At 41.2% G+C, this 19,591-nt stretch overlaps 1 protein-coding gene across 8 annotated transcripts in view; it reads left to right on the top strand.

Moving 5' to 3' along the window:
• Positions 1 to 19,591, top strand: part of MAP3K21 (mitogen-activated protein kinase kinase kinase 21) — a 139,004-nt gene that overhangs the window by 18,391 nt on the left and 101,022 nt on the right. For all 8 annotated transcript variants that reach the window (XR_009498073.1, XR_009498074.1, XR_009498075.1 and 5 more), the window contains exons 3-5: positions 3,924 to 4,072; positions 4,895 to 5,070; positions 19,231 to 19,471. Coding sequence is in view for 4 of the 8 variants with exons in the window: in XM_059900893.1 (XP_059756876.1) it covers positions 3,924 to 4,072; positions 4,895 to 5,070; positions 19,231 to 19,471 (566 nt within the window). In the remaining 4 variants the exon portion in view is untranslated. The remainder of the gene's footprint in view (positions 1 to 3,923; positions 4,073 to 4,894; positions 5,071 to 19,230; positions 19,472 to 19,591) is intronic.

Genomic DNA, 19,591 nt, shown 5'->3' on the forward strand with positions numbered 1-19,591 from the left:
TATTTTAAGAAATTATACTTCAAGACTCTGAAGACTAATAGAATATAAATCAATTTTATATTCGGAATAATTAAGACTGTAACCATTTTACTATGTGTGCCTTTTAAAATAAACTATGTAATTATAAGCTATACAAACGCTGTACAATCTATATCAGTGCTTTAGAGTGACCTCACCTGCTGTAAACGTAGAATCAAAAGTAAGAAAAAAAAGATTTCTAAAATCAGCCAAAATATGGGTCTTGACGTCCAAACACTCATGGAGAGGTCTTCCCTCAAAGTCTGTTCATTTCTATTTCTCGATTATATGAGCTCGGTTATCTGATTTTCAGTAGAAGCATCTAAGCAGAAGAGGGGAGAGGGGTGCTAAGCTGGTTTAAAAAAAAAAAAAAAAAGGCAGCTGAGAACAGAGTGGGCGGCAGGAGCAAATGAAAGCATGAAACGCTATGAAAAGGACTGGAATCTACTGGCCTCCAGAACCACCTGGTTGTGGAGCCAGACGTCCACACACATCTCCAGAATGCATGGATATATTAAAGCACAGCAGAGTCCTAGACGTCAGGATGCAGAAGGCAGGGAAGGCTGTCCCTCTGAACTGCACATGCCTTTGCTTTAGAACCTCCTTCATAATATTCCCATAGAAATAATTGCATTCAGGAAGCATGGCCCTGGTCTGTGGTGCTGTGGGCTGCTATATATACTGGTGTATTCGGTGATCATCCTCTCTCGCCCCACTTCCTCCATACCAGTTACTACCCTACGAGGTAACTTTGACAGATGCTGTCATTGAACTTTAACAGTGTCTCCCGTGATTACCCCAGTTTCACAGAGTACGTACCCAAGGCACCGAGAGGTTTAGAAATTTCCTCAGGGTTGTAAAACTAGTGAGTAGCAGACTCTGGTCCCTGGCCTAAGAGCCATTTTCCTGCTACCACAGCCCTTAATCATTAGGCTACTTGTATTCTCAGAAGAGGGCTTTTTTTTTTTTTTTTAATAAATTTATTTATTTATTTTTGGCTGCGTTGGGTCTTCGTTGCTGTGCGTGGGCTTTCTCTAGTTGCGGCGAGCGGGGGCTACTCTTCATTGCGGTGCGCAGGCTTCTCATTGCAGTTGAGGAGCACGGGCCCTAGGCACACGGGCTTCAGTAGTTGTGGCTCGTGGGCTCTAGAGCTCAGGCTCAGGAGTTGTGGCACGCGGGCTCAGTAGCTGTGGCTTGCGGGCTCTAGAGCGCAGGCTCAGTAGTCGTGGAGCACGGGCTTAGTCGTTCTGTGGCATGTGGGATCTTCCCGGACCAGGGCTCAAACCCGTGTCCCCTGCATTGGCAGGCGGATTCTTAAACACTGCACCACCAGGGAAGTCCCCAGGAGAGGGCTTTTTATACTATATCCCACCCAGTTTCAGAGAGCAGAAAAATATGCATTACACTTTAAAAATTGTCCCATCGGAATAGCTCCCTTTTTTTCACATTGGTTTTTACCAGAATACCTCTCTCTGGAAAAATGACCTATCCTGAATTATCCATTCTCTGAAACTTCCAAGAGGCAAAGTTCTGTTATTATTGTTGGTTTTAATTTTGTTATTTGCTAATGAGAATAGCAAGGAAGCTTCTCTGAATTTATTCAATTTTCAGCTATTCTAATAATTTTTTGGTCCCCTGCACTGAGATGATTTTTATTGATTGATCTATGAGTTCAGTTTACTTACTCTTGAAATTAAGAATGTGTCTTGCTAATGCACCATAACATAGATAATTTTCAAGAAACTAAGCAGATAGCCTTTGAAAAATCCTGGTTGCACATTAATTGCTAATAGTTACAGCATTATATAATTTACAGGTACTGCATTATGTATTCCTTTTTTAACAAAACATAAAACAGTGCTTTGAGATGGCAGAGGAAATGTCACTGATACTTTATCAATGATTCAAGATCAGCTTCAAGGCCGTGTGAGTGGAGACATAGGCAACAGGTAGTAGTGGTCCCACAGCTCAGCCTCAGGTGTGCTGCCTCAGGTGTGCTGCCTCTAGGTCCAGTTGTCTTTCAGTGATGCCCTGCTACGCCCTCTGCTGGAGAGGGAGCCCCGGGCTCAGGGGCCTCAGGATGGAACCGCCCCTGCTTAGGGCCGTGGAACGTCAGTGGGAAGGATCCCTGAGGCCCCTTTGAATTCAGGGCACGTTCTGTTGTTTCTGCCTTCCTTTTCTGAATGTTTTCAGTATATAGTGTAGCGTCCATTAGGCACTAGTGGAGAGGTCTGAAAATGAAGTGATCTTGGCCAGGATGACCACCTGGGCTCCAGAGGCGCTCGTTGCAGGCCAGGTCTTCTTCATGGAGGGCTTATTGTATCTGTGACGCTGTGAATCCCCACATCTCTTAAGATCGGGAGATAATCAGATGAGACTCAAATCAGTTCCAAAGCAAATTTAAATGATGTGGGTTTTTTTGGTTTCTTGGTGTTATTCTGAGCTGCTTTGCCTTTCCTTAGGCATATCTTACTGCCTTCTGTCTGCTGTCTTTAAAACTATGCTCAGATATTATGTATAAGCAGCAAACAGAAGAAATGAGAATTAAGTTACTTCTTTAAATTTCAAACTTTTTTTAACTTAAAGCGAATGAAGTTTTAAAAGATCAGAAAAGTAAATAGGACCATACTAATTATGTTAATAGAACTTAAAAATAAAGCAAATATGACTGTTCCTTATATGCTTATGTGTTTTAATTTAAAGTCAGGTGAGTGTCAGGAGTGACTGATGCTTTACGTCAAAAGATAATTTGAGTGCACTTTGTGTTTTGATGAAGATAAAGGAAACCTAAGGTTCTGACTGGTTTTGTAGGAGAGAATAAATGTATATGATGTACGAGGCTTATTTCTGTGCTCCTCTGTACTGCCTTGAACTGGGGTGTCTGAGAGGCTCTAGTATAGGTGTATACTGAAATTTGGTCCTTTAGCTTCATTTTAAAAGTTCACTTAGAGATCCTTCTACTGTGTGTTTTCTCGTTCTTGTGTGTAATTTCATTTGCCCTCAAACTGAAGCAGCAGTGAACCTGCATCACATCTGCTGATGCTTTGGAGAGCATGGCAGCTGCAGTTGTTCTTTGTTTATTCTCCTTTCATTTCACCTTCCTCCATTACAAAGAAGACCTGTTATGTCCTCCCAGCAGGCTCAGGAAAACCCACAGGATTACTTTGTCCCTTACTATTAGGCATTAGGTGGAAACATTAGTAACACATCTCCTAGATATAAAGGGAGAGGCAGAAAGAAACAATTTCAAAAACCTATTTTAAAACAGTTAGCATGGGACTTCCCTGGCAGTCCGGTGGTTAAGACTTGGCCTTCCAATGCAGGTTCGATCCCTGGTCGCGGAGCTAAGATTCCCACATGCCTCGAGGCCAAAAAACCAAAACATAAAACAGAAGCAATACTGTAACAAACTCAATAAGGACTTTAAAAATGGTCCACATCAAAAAATCTTAAAAAAAAAAAAAAGTAGTTAGCATGATTCGACTTCAGTCCTGTGGTGAGTCATATGGGGCTGGAATCTTCAGTGTCCTGAAGACCCTCAATAGGTGTGGAAAAAATGAGACGGAAAGACAAACGTCAGAGCAACCACATTGCTCTTCAAGTGTGTCCTGCTTCTGGACCCTGTTTAATTCAGTCGTGTACTGCTCCTAAGCTTTCCTATCTGTTAAGTAGTTTCAGGTCCTGTAATGAAGGCATAACCGATTTCGGGAAGGAGTGTATTTGCATGTGTTTGGAATGTTAACTCGAAGAACCCGCCCCTCATGTTGGGATAAGGGTCCATATGGGCTTTGTTGGAAGAGAAGATTCTCATTAGGAGCTGGATGAAGGCACTGATAACGTTTCTCCCACCAACTGTGTCATGAGGAAAAGACCCCGTTTAACTTTATGAAAACTCTGCTTTCCAGCTACGGAGTGGTGCTATGGGAACTGCTCACGGGAGAGGTCCCCTATCGTGGCATTGACGGTCTTGCTGTGGCCTATGGGGTGGCAGTCAATAAGCTCACTTTGCCCATTCCTTCCACCTGCCCTGAGCCGTTTGCCAAGCTCATGAAAGGTATTTGGGCATCTCTGTTTTTGTGTGTCTATAGGGGGGAGGGGAATTGCTCATTAGAATATCTGTATATTTTTTTAACCAAAAAGGTATTTTCTGTGATTCTAATTTTCAATCGATTTTAGATTATACTATTTTAAGAATCAGAAACCATGTCTTTGATCTAAGATGTCAGGTAAAGTTTTGATGAACTAAGTAACTTAAGAACAATCCACTTTAATAGTGACTCATTTATACAAAATTCAGTTGAATGGTAATAAACTTTTCATCAAATACACTAGCAGAGTTCAATGACAATATTGAATTGGTTCCATATGTGCTATTTTTAATTCTACCTAATGATCAAAAATGTTTCACAGTCTTAACTGGCATGGTTTTGCCATGACCTTATCCATTTTGATCTTATCTTTTAAAAATTGTTAAGTAACTCTTTTTGTAAGCAGCAAGTTACCTTACTTATTAGACTATTTCTTAGAACCTCTCTTGTGACTGTAACATTTTAGAGACTTTGGTTTTCTTGGGTTGAGTTATAGAACTCTGTATCTGTAAGTCATGTGGCCAGGGCAGCTTAGGCGGACAGTGTTCATGGTACATGGTAAGGCAGAGAAAACACACATCCACATACTAATGTCAAACGATGCAGAATACAAGAGCCTCGTCTAATAGTAATTATTACACAGGCTGCTGACACGGACACTGTATAAAATAAAATTTGCAAAATCATTATCAATTGATGTTTAAAATCTTCAGCAGACACAGTCATCATGGGCTGATAATCTGAACTACACTGAGAAATGGACTTGCTGTGATTCTTGTTTATTTTAGAATGCTGGCAACAGGACCCTCATATTCGTCCATCATTTGCCTTAATTCTTGAACAATTGACTGCAATTGAAAAGGCAGTTATGACTGAGATGCCTCAAGAATCTTTTCATTCCATGCAAGATGACTGGAAGCTGGAAATTCAACAAATGTTTGATGAGTTGAGAACAAAGGAAAAGGTGAGTGATATATATTAATTGCAAAATGTGCTCACACTTGTGGAGATTGTGGAAAACTTGAGTCAAGAACCACTGTCAGCATTATGTTAAAATATTTTCAGCCTTGTTGATTCTTTCCTTCCAGGCAAAACAAAACGAAACAGAACTATACTCAAAACATATAATTGGAAAACAAACAAACTTTAATTAGAGGAATTTTCAAACGTAAAAAAATGTTTTAAAAAGGAGAGAGAGTGGCATACTAAACCCTTAGTATGCATTTACCAGCTTCAATAATTGTCAGTATTTTGTCATTTTGTTCATTTCTTTTTCCCGTTATCATTTTTTTTAACTGCAGTATTTTAACTTAAAACCTAGACTCTCGTCATTTTACCTTTAAATGCTTCAATATGCATCTCTAACTGGTAGGAATTTTTAAAATATCTTTCTTGCCATTATTATCTTAAAAAAATAAGTAATTCCTTGATACCGTGTGATACTCCATACCCAAATGTCACAGTTTGCCTCAAAGATGTCTTCTTCCAGTTGGTTGGTGCCAATCAGAATTTAAATGAGGGCTTCATGTTTTTAGTTAGGTCTTTTAAAGCTTCTTTTATGCCAGTCCCTCCTCCTTCCCCCCCCCCCCCACCGCCCTTTTATCGCCAAGGCATTGCTTTGTTGGAGAAGCTGGGAAGTTGTGTAATTTTTGAATTTCTTAATATGATGAGTGAAGCTCTGGTTGGTTTATGTATTTTAAGAAGAAGAAAAACAATAAACCTGAATGTTAAACGTGCTGAAGCTGCATCTATATTAACCACATACAAAGTGTGAGGTAGGAGAAGCAGAAACACACCTAATTGGAAGGCGGGTAGTTGTAAAGTGAGTTCCTGGTGACAGCTGACTGTCAGCGGTCACTGCAGTCCCCAAGTTCAGGGCCTGGTGCTATGCTTCACGCATAGGAAGTAAGTATCAGGCAGTACTTACTTCTTAAAAGATAGTCTTGTAATGCTTGAGCATTTTGATGACCCAAGGTTTATTCCGGTTGTCTGAGGTATATAGTCGTTCAGTAAGTTAAATTCTTCTCTTGTACTTGGCAACAAATGTCTGGGCTAAAATACAACATTGCAGGTTATTGATAACCTTTACAAAGCCATGTAATTGTCCAGGAAGGAATTTTTATACCTCATATATTTGTGATTCTAAAATAGAATTCTTTTTCAGTAGGCAGTAGTGCTTTTCTAAATAAAGAGTCCATTTGCTTATTCCAGTGTATGTCATGGAAACATGGGATTATGACATAGCTGAGTCCTTCTCCCATGTTAAATTACCTTGACTTACGTAGTATGGCTCTCCTTTATGTCACTAGACTTTCACATTGACTGTAATACTGAAGGCCTATAGCCAACCTAAGGGCAGAGGAAAGGGCAAAAGAGGGAATGAAAAGATGTGGTTTGAATACATATGCATAAACATTTCTTGAGCTAGCGTATACACTTCTATGCATGAAGCCAAGATATCATATGCCCAAATTCTATCTGTGAGCAGCTTACTTCTACTGTTATCAGGCTGAATTGGGAATGAATAAAAGGTATGTCATAGGTACTCCCCAAAGGGCAAATTGTTCACTGGAAAAAAAATACAGTTTAAGAGCTTGTCTTGGGGGAAAGTTTTCTGAGTTTCAATGTTAGAATTTCCTTCCAGCAAACATATTAAACGTCTGCTGTGTGCTGGGAAGCGTGTTAGAGCGCTGGGATACGCAGATGGATATGGCAGTCTGTGTATCCTCGCGTGGTCCTTGACGGCCAGGCTAGGGATTTGGATCTTGTTGACAAGTTTTAAAAAGGAGCTTGATGTACTATCTTGGCAACACTTTCCAACCAGCCACGGAAGTCAGGGCCTCCTCCTCACTACCCCTCTGCCTTCCCTCCTTCTGCTTCCTTCGTGTAGTAATGAGATTACTGTTCTCTTAGGTACCCAGTCTCAAAGGTCTTGAAGATGTGGTCTTCTCTGTGACAGAGACCTTCAGTGGTAATTCACTCCCCTGAGCCCTGTTGTCCCCACTCATCACCTGCAGTACTGCAGCAGCATCCTACCCGGGGGCTTGCATCCAGCCTCGCTCCCCTAACCAGTGAGCCTTCTAAAACGCAAATCAGACCCGCCTCACTTCAGTGGCCAATTCCTTTTCCTCGTGAACTTCCTCGCCCTTCCGTATTTAACCTCACTTTTTCTCCAGCCAGACTGAATTCCTTCAAGTTCCCTTAACGCCACCCTCCTGACTTTTGGCCTTTGTGTATATTCTTTCCTCCGTCCCCGCCCTGGCTTTTATCCCCTCCTCACAGTTGCTGCTTCTTCATTCTCAGGCTCCCAGAGCTCCCTTCCCTTATCCTCTTGTACCACGTAAAGTGTGTCACAGTGTCCTGCACCTCCCTTATCATGCCCACACTGAGTCATACTTTATTATTATCTGCGTCTTTATGTGTCCTTGGTCTGCCTTTTCTGCTAGTTAAGTTCAGGAACTATACTGTTTCATTCTTGGTTGTGTTCATCCACAGCACTGAACAAAGTACTTGACCCATGGTAGACATTCAGTAAATACAATACATACCTAAGTAAAGTTTCTTAACATGTTCCTAATATGTATGTTAATAGGTAAGAGATATTAGCAATTATTATTTTATTGTGAACATTTTTAAGTGAAAAGGGAATTTAAAAGTGGATAAATGCCATGAATCCTTCTTTGAGTCTTATGCTATAAAAGAGGCAGACGACTCAGCTGTTTAACTTCTGGTTATATATCTTGAGAAACTCCCACAGGTATGCACAAGGAAATTAAGGTTATTCACTCTTAAGTATTGTTTGTAATAGTGAAAAACTGGAAACAACCCCAATATCCATTAATAGGGGAATAGGTGCCTAAACTATTGTATATTCATATAGTGGAAATCTGTACAGTACTTAAGATGAATAAACTCCAGCTGTATGTTTCAACATGAGTAAGTCTCAGGCATAATACTGGGCAGAAAAAGCAGTTGCAGAAGGATAATCACATTGTGTAAATTTATAAAACCACATAAAACAGTACTATTCAGGGACTTCCCTGGTGGCGCAGCGGTTAAGAATCCGCCTGCCAACACAGGGGACACGGGTTTGAGCCCTGGTCCGGGAAGATCCCACATGCCGCGGAGCAACTAGGCCTGTGCTCCACGACTACTGAGCCTGCGCTCTAGAGCCCGCGAGCCACAACTACTGAAGCCCACGTGCCACAACTACTGAAGCCTGTGTGCCTAGAGCCCGTGCTCCACAACAAGAGAAGCCACCGCAATGAGAAGCCCGCGCACCACAACGAAGAGTAGCCCCCGCTCGCCACAACTAGAGAAAGCCCGCACGCAGCAACCAAGACCCAACGCAGCCAAAATAAATAAATAAATAAGTTAATTAATTAAAAAAAAAAAGAAAATGGTAGTGATGGATCAAGTACTTAAAAAAAAGAACAATAATACTATTCAAATGTACAAAAAGACTGAAAGTATAGACAGGGGAAGCATACAAACCAACTGAAGCACAGCGGCTCTGAAGAGGAGGGGATGGGATTAGATACGATGCGCCTAGGACTTTAACAGACCCGAAGCAGATATGGTAAAAATTTCGCATCTGTTAGATATTGATAGTAAGTGCATGGGTATATGCTATTCTCTCTAATCGTAGTATAGTTTAAGTATTTCATAATTTTAACTTATTAAAATTAAAAATAAAGGTTAGGGAGAAATCTGTGAGCTGCTAAAATCCTTTTTTTTCTTTCTTTTTTCTGGTAAGCCATATTTTTCAAATAGCAGACTTATAGGTAATTCACTCTCTTCCTTAGTTTTTTCAGTATTTTGTGGGTTTAAAAATTCAAAACTGGCAAATGCAACCTTAGACCCTGACCCCACTGATAAGTACGTAGAGCTCATATAATAAGAAATAGTCAGTCCCATTTGAGTCTGTTCAGATCATATCCTGAGCATCCCGTTTGATTATAGGCACCATGTTTTAAAGAGCTTCCCCAGGTGGGCGGCCGGCCAGGAAGGCGGGGGAGGAGACGGCACATCTGAGCCGACAGAGAAGAGAAGTGAACACAGAAAGGGGCGGGGAGCGCAGGGCTGTCCTCGGTGCTGGCAGGACCTTCCAGCAGGGGAGGGAGGAACTGTGTTTCAGGGGGTTTTCAGAACAACCAGAAGTAGGGGGGACCTCTCGGCTGAATGCTCCAGGGATGAAGATCTATCTGGTCTCGGAGTCAACAACTTGCCAGCGCTCGGAGCTGAGCCGGTGGTCCACGGCGCAGTGGACTCAGCTGCGGCTGTTCTGCTCCCTGCCCTCCAGGAATTCAGGCAGACCGCAGGGGTGACTGTATGGACGTCTACAAACCTGTGGCCGGCCCTGCCCCCCCGTTATATTACGTCTTCAGCGGAATGCCGGACTCTCCAGCAGTCTAGAGAAGTGGTTCAGACCGAGGGCTCCAGCCAGGCCATCTCGATGGGCTTGGGGCTCTGCCACTTGCTGACCAAGACCGACCTGCCAGCGCCTCCCACCGTGACGCGTCACAGAGATGCTGTCTCGGTGCCTCGGGCTGGTGTGGGCTTGCACGAGTGAGGCCCCCCCGGGGCTCAGAGCCTGCGTGCCGCTTCACAGGCACTCACGGTCCTAGCCTGACAGCAGAGGAAGCGGTGGCTTTGCTGGAAGCCGGGCAGCCTCCCGGCAGCACCGCCCTCCCCATCCCCGGCCCCGGGCGTTTGGGAAACGGGGCTCTGAGCCGTAGTCATACTGGAAAAGGACTGAGCGCGTTACTTTTTAAATCCTGCAGTTCTTTGAAGGATTACTATCAGTGATATTATTCGTATGTTTTTTAGATACTTTAATACATTTCGTTGACTTAAAATGACAGAGGAAAGAGTCTGGTTTTTGTTTTGTTTTGTTTTGATACACCTCCCCAAATGGTTTTCAGGAATTCTAAAATTAGATGTTTAATAACAGAAGTAAAAACATTTGGGAATGAGAGAGGACTTGGAGGAAGGATAAAACTTGAAATCACAGAATTTTAAGTGTGGAAGCAATGTTATTAATAACTATTATTATTTTAAACTCTTATTTTTAATTCTTGATAATTATTTATGAAACTGTAGGATAGAGGCACATTCAGTGAGTTAATTCTTATCATATGTGGTGTAAAAATCAAAAACATGCTTCAAGAATGGATGTCTCCTCTTTCTCCATTTTGAAGTCTTAGAAGTAGTTTCCTTATTGTTCTTTGGATTCACTTTCTCTCTAGTGGTATCTTTACTTTTTCTTTTTACGTGATTTCTGTGCAGTGCTTTTTGAAGTACAGCATTTATGGTATCTTGTGAGCCTTTGATTTACGATGAAAGAATATATAGTCCTTTCCCCCCCCCCCCCCAAGGTTTCTAATTGCATCTTTTTTGATGGAGTCAAAAGCACGGTAGACGTGCTCTATCTCCCTTTCTTGTTCACTGATTGCTGAAGGTAGGCGGCGTCCGGCTTGGAATTAACGGTCAGTGACTTGACCGTGCTCTGTGTTATTCAGTAAACTGTAGCCGCCATAGATACCGGTTCCTCCCCAGATTCCTGGCTTCTTATCTCTGTGTGTCTGTCTCTGTGCATCGGGTGCGTGCACCTGTCTTTGAACCACTGTACGAAGGCCTGTCACTGTTAATGATTAACACCTACTGCCAGGAATTCAGATTTTCCATTATTAAATGGCCTGTGCCGAGCAATTAAACACGTAGTACTTGAGGAGTGATCTCAGCGACCAAAAGAATGTTTTTGTGTGCTTCATAATTTCAAAGTATCCAAAGGGCTTCTAATACCCCAGACTTTTTTTTTTTTTTTTTTAACACACTTTTGAATGTTTTAAAATTCATTCAGAAGGAAGAGTACTTTGGCTGCTTTCTCTCTGATGATATTTTTTTCTCTTATGAAGTCTTAGGCGAGTGATTTTTTTTTTTTTTTTTTTAATTTATAAAGTCATTGCAAGGGGATTCACATTTTGGTTTGGGACCTGGAATTTAAAATGGTTTCTTATGCAATTGCTGTAGCAGTAACACAAAAAGCCTAAGTGAATTTACTGCCTTTATCTCTTCCTCATGCCATTTCATTTCACAATAGCTAATTGGATTGTTATCTACACGACTGAAAAGTAATATCTTAACAAAAGGGCAGACGGTAATGAGTTAGAAATTAGAAGCTGACTGGAAATGAGCCTCTGTCCCCAAATACACTACAGTAAAATCTCCAATTTGGACAAACTGGTTGAAGAAAGCCACCAGTTAAATAATGGATTCCAGAATTTTTTTTTTTTTTTTTTTTTTTTTTTTAAGATTTTTAGAAATTTCATGTAATGTCTGAAACATTTATATTAACATATTTCCATACATATTTCCATACAAATACAAATATGATTTTTAGAAATTTCATGTAATGTCTGAAACATTTATATTAACATATTTCCATACATATTTCCATACAAATACAAATATAAGATTTTTAGAAATTTCATGTAATGTCTGAAACATTTATATTAACATGTTTCCATACAAATAACCCAATGAAAGTTTAGTATTAGTTGTTTGTTTTTTTATACTGCAGGTTCTTATTAGGCATCAGTTTTATACACATCAGTGTATACATGTCAATCCCAATCGCCCAATTCAGCACACCACCATCCCCACCTCACCGCAGTTTTCCCCCCTTGGTGTCCATATGTCCATTCTCTACATCTGTGTCTCAACTTCTGCCCTGCAAACTGGCTCATCTGTACCATTTTTCTAGGTTCCGCATACATGCATTAATAGACGATATTTGTTTTTCTCTTTCTGACTTACTTCACTCTGTATGACAGTCTCTAGATCCATCCACGTCTCAACAAATGACTCAATTTCGTTCCTTTTTATGGCTGAGTAATATTCCATTGTATATATGTACCACATCTTCTTTATCCATTCGTCTGTTGATGGGCATTTAGGTTGCTTCCATGACCTGGCTATTGTAAATAGTGCTGCAATGAACATTCGGGTGCATGTGTCTTTTTGAATTACGGTTTTCTCTGGGTATATGCCCAGTAGTGGGATTGCTGGGTCATATGGTAATTCTATTTTTAGTTTTTTAAGGAACCTCCATATTGTTCTCCATAGTGGCTGTATCAATTTACATTCCCACCAACAGTGCAAGAGGGTTCCCTTTTCACCACACCCTCTCCAGCATTTGTTGTTTGTAGATTTTCTGATGATGCCCATTCTAACAGGAGTGAGGTGATACCTCATTGTAGTTTTGATTTGCATTTCTCTAATAATTAGTGATGTTGAGCATCTTTTCATGTGCTTCGTGGCCATCTGTATGTCTTCTTTGGAGAAATGTCTATTTAGGTCTTCTGCCCATTTTTGGATTGGGGTGTTTGTTTCTTTGATATTGAGCTGAATGAGCTGTTTATATATTTTGGAGATTAATCCTTTGTCCGTTGATTCATTTGCAAATATTTTCTCCCATTCTGAGGGTTGTCTTTTCGTCTTGTTTATGGTTTCCTTTGCTGTGCAAAAGCTTTGAAGTTTCATTAGGTCCCATTTGTTTATTTTTGTTTTTATTTCCATTACTCTAGGAGGTGGATCAAAAAAGATCTTGCTGTGATTTATGTCAAAGAGTGTTCTTCCTATGTTTTCCTCTAAGAGTTTGATAGTGTCCAGTCTTATATTTAGGTCTCTAATCCATTTTGAGTTTATTTTTGTGTATGGTGTTAGGGAGTATTCTAATTTCATTCTTTTACATGTAGCTGTCCAGTTTTCCCAGCACCACTTATTGAAGAGACTGTCTTTTCTCCATTGTATATCTTTGCCTCCTTTGTCATAGATTAGTTGACCATAGGTGCGTGGGTTAATCTCTGGGCTTTCTATCTTGTTCCATTGATCTATGTTTCTGTTTTTGTGCCAGTACCATATTGTCTTGATTACTGTAGCTTTGTAGTATAGTCTGAAGTCAGGGAGTCTGATTCCTCCAGCTCCATTTTTTTGCCTCAAGACTGCTTTGGCTATTCGGGGTCTTTTGTGTCTCCATACAAATTTTAAGATGATTTGTTCTAGCTCCGTAAAAAATGCCATTGGTAATTTGATAGGGATTGCATTGAATCTGTAGATTGCTTTGGGTAGTATACTCATTTTCACAATGTTGATTCTTCCAATCCAAGAACATGGTATATCTCTCCATCTGTTGGTATCATCTTTAATTTCTTTCATCAGTGTCTTATAGTTTTCTGCATACAGGTCTTTTGTCTCCCTAGGTAGGTTTATTCCTAGGTATTTTATTCTTTTTGTTGCAATGGTAAATGGGAGTGTTTCCATAATTTCTCTTTCAGATTTTTCATCATTAGTGTATAGGAATGCAAGAGATTTCTGTGCATTAATTTTGTATCCTGCAACTTTACCATATTCATTAATTAGCTCTAGCAGTTTTCTGGTGGCAGTTTTAGGATTCTCTATGTATAGTATCATGTCATCCGCAAACAGTGACAGTTTTACTTCTTCTTTTCCAATTTGTATTCCTTTTATTTCTTTTTCTTCTCTGATTGCCGTGGCTAGGACTTCCAAAACTATGTTGAATAATAGTGGTGAGAGTGGACATCCTTGTCTCGTTCCTGATCTTAGAGGAAATGCTTTCAGTTTTTCACCATTGAGAATGATGTTTGCTGTGGGTTTGTCATATATGGCCTTTATTATGTTGAGGTAGGTTCCCTCTATGCCCACTTTCTGGAGAGTTTTTATCAGAAATGGGTGTTGAATTTTGTCAAAAGCTTTTTCTGCATCTATTGAGATGATCATATGGTTTTTATTCCTCAATTTGTTAATATGGTGTATCACATTGATTGATTTGCGTATATTGAAGAATCCTTGCATCCCTGGGATAAATCCCACTTGATCGTGGTGTATGATCCTTTTAATGTGTTGTTGGATTCTGTTTGCTAGTATTTTGTTGAGGATTTTTGCATCTATATTCATCAGTGATATTGGTCTGTAATTTTCTTTTTTTGTAGTGTCTTTGTCTGGTTTTGGTATCAGGGTGATGGTGGCCTCATAGAATGAGTTTGGGAGTGTTCCTTCCTCTGCAATTTTTTGGAAGAGTTTGAGAAGGATGGGTGTTAGCTCTTCTCTAAATGTTTGATAGAATTCACCTGTGAAGCCATCTGGTCCTGGACTTTTGTTTGTTGGAAGATTTTTAATCACAGTTTCAATTTCATTACTTGTGATTGGTCTGTTCATATTTTCTATTTCTTCCTGGTTCAGTCTTGGAAGGTTATACCTTTCTAAGAATTTGTCCATTTCTTCCAGGTTGTCCATTTTATTGGCATAAAGTTGCTTGTAGTAGTCTCTTAGGATGCTTTGTATTTCTGCAGTGTCTGTTGTAACTTCTCCTTTTTCATTTCTGATTTTATTGATTTGAGTCCTCTCCCTCTTTTTCTTGATGAGTCTGGCTAATGGCTTATCAATTTTGTTTATCTTCTCAAAGAACCAACTTTTAGTTTTATTGATCTTTGCTATTGTTTTCTTTGTTTCTATTTCATTTATTTCTGCTCTGATCTTTATGATTTCTTTCCTTCTGCTAACTTTGGGTTTTGTTTGTTCTTCTTTCTCTAGTTTCTTTAAGTGTAAGGTTAGATTGTTTACTTGAGCTTTTTCTTGTTTCTTTAGGTAGGCTTGTATAGCTATAAACTTCCCTCTTAGAACTGCTTTTGCTGCATCCCATAGGTTTTGGGTCGTCGTGTTTTCATTGTCATTTGTCTCTAGGTATTTTTTGATTTCCTCTTTGATTTCTTCAGTGATCTCTTGGTTATTTAGTAACGTATTGTTTAGCCTCCATGTGTTTGTCCTTTTTACGTTTTTTTCCCTGTAATTCATTTCTAATCTCATAGCGTTGTGGTCAGAAAAGATGCTTGATATGATTTCAATTTTCTTAAATTTACTGAGGCTTGATTTGTGACCCAAGATGTGATCTATCTTGGAGAATGTTCCGTGCGCACTTGAGAAGAACGTGTAATCTGCTGTTTTTGGATGGAATGTCCGATATATATCAATTAAATCTATCTGGTCTATTGTGTCATTTAAAGCTTCTGTTTCCTTATTTATTTTCATTTTGGATGATCTGTCCATTGGTGTAAGTGAGGTGTTAAAGTCCCCCACTATTATTGTGTTACTGTCGATTTCCTCTTTTATAGCTGTTAGCAGTTGCCTTATGTATTGAGGTGCTCCTATGTTGGGTGCATATATATTTATAATTGTTATATCTTCTTCTTGGATTGATCCCTGGATCATTGTGTAGTGTCCTTCCTTGTCTCTTGTAACATTCTTTAATTTAAAGTCTATTTTATCTGATATGAGTATAGCTACTCCAGCTTTCTTTTGATTTCCATTTGCATGGAATATCTTTTTCCATCCCATCACTTTCAGTCTGTATGTGTCCCTAGGTCTAAAGTGGGTCTCTTGTAGACAGCATATATATGGGTCTTGTTTTTGTATCCATTCAGCCAGTCTATGTCTTTTGGTTGGGGCATTTAATCCATTCACGTTTAAGGTAATTATCGATATGTATGTTCCTATGACCATTTTCTTAATTGTTTTGGGTTTGTTTTTGTAGGTCCTTTTCTTCTCTTGTGTTTCCCACTTAGAGAAGTTCCTTTAGCATTTGTTGTAGAGCTGGTTTGGTGGTGCTGAATTCTCTTAGCTTTTGCTTGTCTGTAAAGCTTTTGCTTTCTCCATCAAATCTAACTGAGATCCTTGCCGGGTAGAGTAATCTTGGTTGTAGGTTCTTCCCTTTCATCACTTTAAGTATATCATGCCACTCCCTTCTGGCTTGCAGAGTTTCTGCTGAGAAATCAGCTGTTAACCTTATGGGAGTTCCCTTGTATGTTATTTGTCGTTTTTCCCTTGCTGCTTTCAATAATTTTTCTTTGTCTTTAATTTTTGCCACTTTGATTACTATGTGTCTCGGCGTGTTTCTCCTTGGGTTTATCCTGTATGGGACTCTCTGCGCTTCCTGGACTTGGGTGGCTATTTCCTTTCCCATGTTAGGGAAGTTTTCGACTATAATCTCTTCAAATATTTTCTCTGGTCCTTTCTCTCTCTCTTCTCCTTCTGGGACCCCTATAATGCGAATGTTGTTGCGTTTAATGTTGTCCCAGAGGTCTCTTAGGCTGTCTTCATTTCTTTTCATTCTTTTTTCTTTAGTCTGTTCCGCAGCAGTGAATTCCATCATTCTGTCTTCCAGGTCACTTATCCGTTCTTCTGCCTCAGTTATTCTGCTATTGATTCCTTCTAGTGTAGTTTTCATTTCAGTTATTGTATTGGTCATCTCTGTTTGTTTGTTCTTTAATTCTTCTAGGTCTTTGTTAATCATTTCTTGCATCTTCTCAATCTTTGCCTCCATTCTTATTCCAAGGTCCTGGATCATCTTCACTATCATTATTCTGAATTCTTTTTCTGGAAGGTTGCCTATCTCCACTTCATTTAGTTGTTTTTCTGGGGTTTTTTCTTGTTCCTTCATCTGGTACATAGCCCTCTGCCTTTTCATCTTCTCTATCTTTCTGTAACTCCAGAATTTTTTTTAACAGGTAACATTTTCTTTTTTTTTTTTTCAAGTAATAAATAGTCATTTATATCTGGCACAATGTAGTGAAGAAATACTGTTCTCCTCTATAAAAATCAGCTGATATTTATTAGCAGAAGTAATTTGAATATCAGTTGGTCTTAAGAAAATCATTTCTCCTGCCATTTTGTTTATGAAGTTTGTTTAGAAAAAATAAAGAATGTTTCAGAGGTGAATTTCGGTCCACTTTGGTAGAATTACTGTAAGTTCAGAATTGGTTTGATCTGAATAAAGAACCTTTATTTTTAGGGCTCTCCTTTTCTTCTTGATACTATCATATTTGTCTGTGGGAGGATGGCCCTCTGCGTTTATTTTCCTTTATGACTCCAGTCCCATGGCCCAGCTCTCGTTCCTTCCATGAGCCTCTGTCTTGCACTGTTTCTTCACACATCAGTACTTTTGAGGTGGCCTCTGGAAAGCGGCCTGCTTGTATGAAGTGTGACATGTTCACACCGTACTCATAGCTCTCAAAGCTCACAGCCCAAAGCTGCACCTGAGAAGGCGGAGCTTCTCACAAAGTTTTTGGCATTAGGATATCCTAAGATTAAGTTTGTCTGGAGCAGTGGAACCAAAAGTTTGCAGATGCCTTGCTTTCTATGGGAGTGCTTGATTTATGGCAGGCTAGTCTGGAAGAGAAAGCAGGTCAGCACGGAAAGGAATATTTATGTCTCCGGTAAAGGACGGAACACTTTACAGAAATGGAATAAGAATGCGGATGTAGATTAAGAACAATAGGGGCTTCCCTGGTGGCGCAGTGGTTGAGAATCTGCCTGCCAATGCAGGGGACACGGGTTCGAGCCCTGGTCTGAGAAGACCCCACATGCCGCGGAGCAACTAAGCCCGTGAGCCACAACTACTGAGCCTGCGCGTCTGGAGCCTGTGCTCCGCAACAAGAGAGGCCGCGATAGTGAGAGCCCCGCGCATCGCGATGAAGAATGGCCCCCGCTTGCCACAACTAGAGAAAGCCCTCGCGCAGAAACGAAGACCCAACACAGCCAAAAATAAATATAAATAAATTAAAAAAAAAAAAGAACAATAGAGTTCTCAGTTTTACTACTGAATAAATTTTCTCTACTAGGAATAAATGTATTCTTCATAGATTTTCTGTTTCTTACAAGTTCAGTCATTCTAAAACCAAAACCGAGAGGAAGTTACATTTTAATCAGTCAGTATCACGACAGAGGGACTTTTGTTAGCTACTTCATGATATCTGTGCATAAAGTGACAGTTTCCATCCATCCATGGGATCCTGATAAGTTCTCTGTGTACTGACTCTATTTTCCAGTGGCTTATCATTTTAGCGATGTTGCGTGTTCATTTCTGATGGGCCTTCACCTGACCCCTGCCACGTTCGCTTTGTTTTTCCCCTTAACCTCTCCACCACGGTGTGTTAATTCCCTAAGCAAATTCTTAAATACCCTAAGGAAAAACATCGGAACCGCCACAGTCTTTGCTGACAAGAAGAACTATCCTTTAATTAGTCAAGCTTTCCCTTTTGGCTTTCATTTTATTTTATTTATTTATTTTTAAATTTATTTATTTTTTTAAATTTATTTTTGGCTGTGTTGGGTCTTCGTTGCTGTGCGAGGGATTTCTCTAGTTGCAGCGAGCGGGGGCCACTCTTCATCGCGGTGCGCGGGCCTCTCACTGTCGCGGCCTCTCTTGCTGCGGAGCACAGGCTCCAGACGCGCAGGCTCAGTAGCTGTGGCTCACGGGCCCAGTTGCCCCGCGGCATGTGGGATCTTCCCAGATCAGGGCTCGAACCCGTGTCCCCTGCATTGGCAGGCAGATTCTCAACCACTGTGCCGGTAGGGAAGCCCTTGGCTTTCATTTTAAATGGGACTTTCACATCGATACTTGGTCTCTGTGTTTTGATGTACATCTTATGTGTCAGGTGATTGTACAGGCCACAGACGATAACAAAGTGTGATGACTCTTTTCGGGCCGTAAAACCAGAAGGGCCACAGACCTATGGGACCTGGGGCCCACGGCTTGACGCTCTTCACACCTGACGCTGTGGCCAGGTGTCCTGTGTGCGTCCCTGTGGATGGGGTGTAGCCTGCGCGTGTCACAGCATGAGCCCGCTGTGCCTCAGCCTCAGGGGATGCTTATCTGCCTTCTTTTGAGTTGGGCTTGGAAAAAGGTGGGTAAAAGTTTCATAAAGAACCTTCCCTGAAGAAGGGCAAATCTGAGAAACCACATGGTAAGGCTCAAAACCTGCCACTTAATGATGCTCGTGGCCCCTAATAAAACAGAAGCCATCAATTAAATAAGACAATCTGCCCCCCCCCGCTCCGCCCCCCTAAAAAAAAAAACCCCAAAACCATGAAACAAAAAAAAAAACCTAGAGGGACCGGAGGGAGAGTCCCGGATGTGCTGCGGTCCAGCGCGGCCCATCCTGGCTGCAGGGGGCGCTGTCCGGGGGACCTGCAGGGGGCGGGCGGTGCAGCTGCGCGCGCAGGACGCGGCAGCCCCGGGTGACGGTGGCGCTGTCCCCTGCGGCAGGAGCTGCGGTCCCGGGAGGAGGAGCTGACGCGGGCCGCCCTGCAGCAGAAGTCGCAGGAGGAACTGCTCAGGCGGCGCGAACAGCAGCTGGCGGCGCGGGAGATCGACGTGCTGGAGCGCGAGCTCAACATCCTCATCTTCCAGCTGAGCCAGGAGCGGCCCAACGTCAAGAAGAGGAAGGGCAAGTTTAAGAGGAGCCGCCTGAAGCTCAAAGACGGGCGTCGGATCAGCTTACCTTCAGGTACGACCTTGTCCCCACGTTCCCTGAGACTCGGGTGGTCATCCCTCCCGCCCGCTTCTTTGTTTCATCAGAACTGGGCGAGTGAGATTTTAAAGCATCGAACGAATGAGGTCTTCATCT

The sequence above is a fragment of the Balaenoptera ricei genome, chromosome 16 (assembly GCF_028023285.1).
Source record: "Balaenoptera ricei isolate mBalRic1 chromosome 16, mBalRic1.hap2, whole genome shotgun sequence".
Lineage (NCBI taxonomy): Eukaryota > Metazoa > Chordata > Mammalia > Artiodactyla > Balaenopteridae > Balaenoptera > Balaenoptera ricei.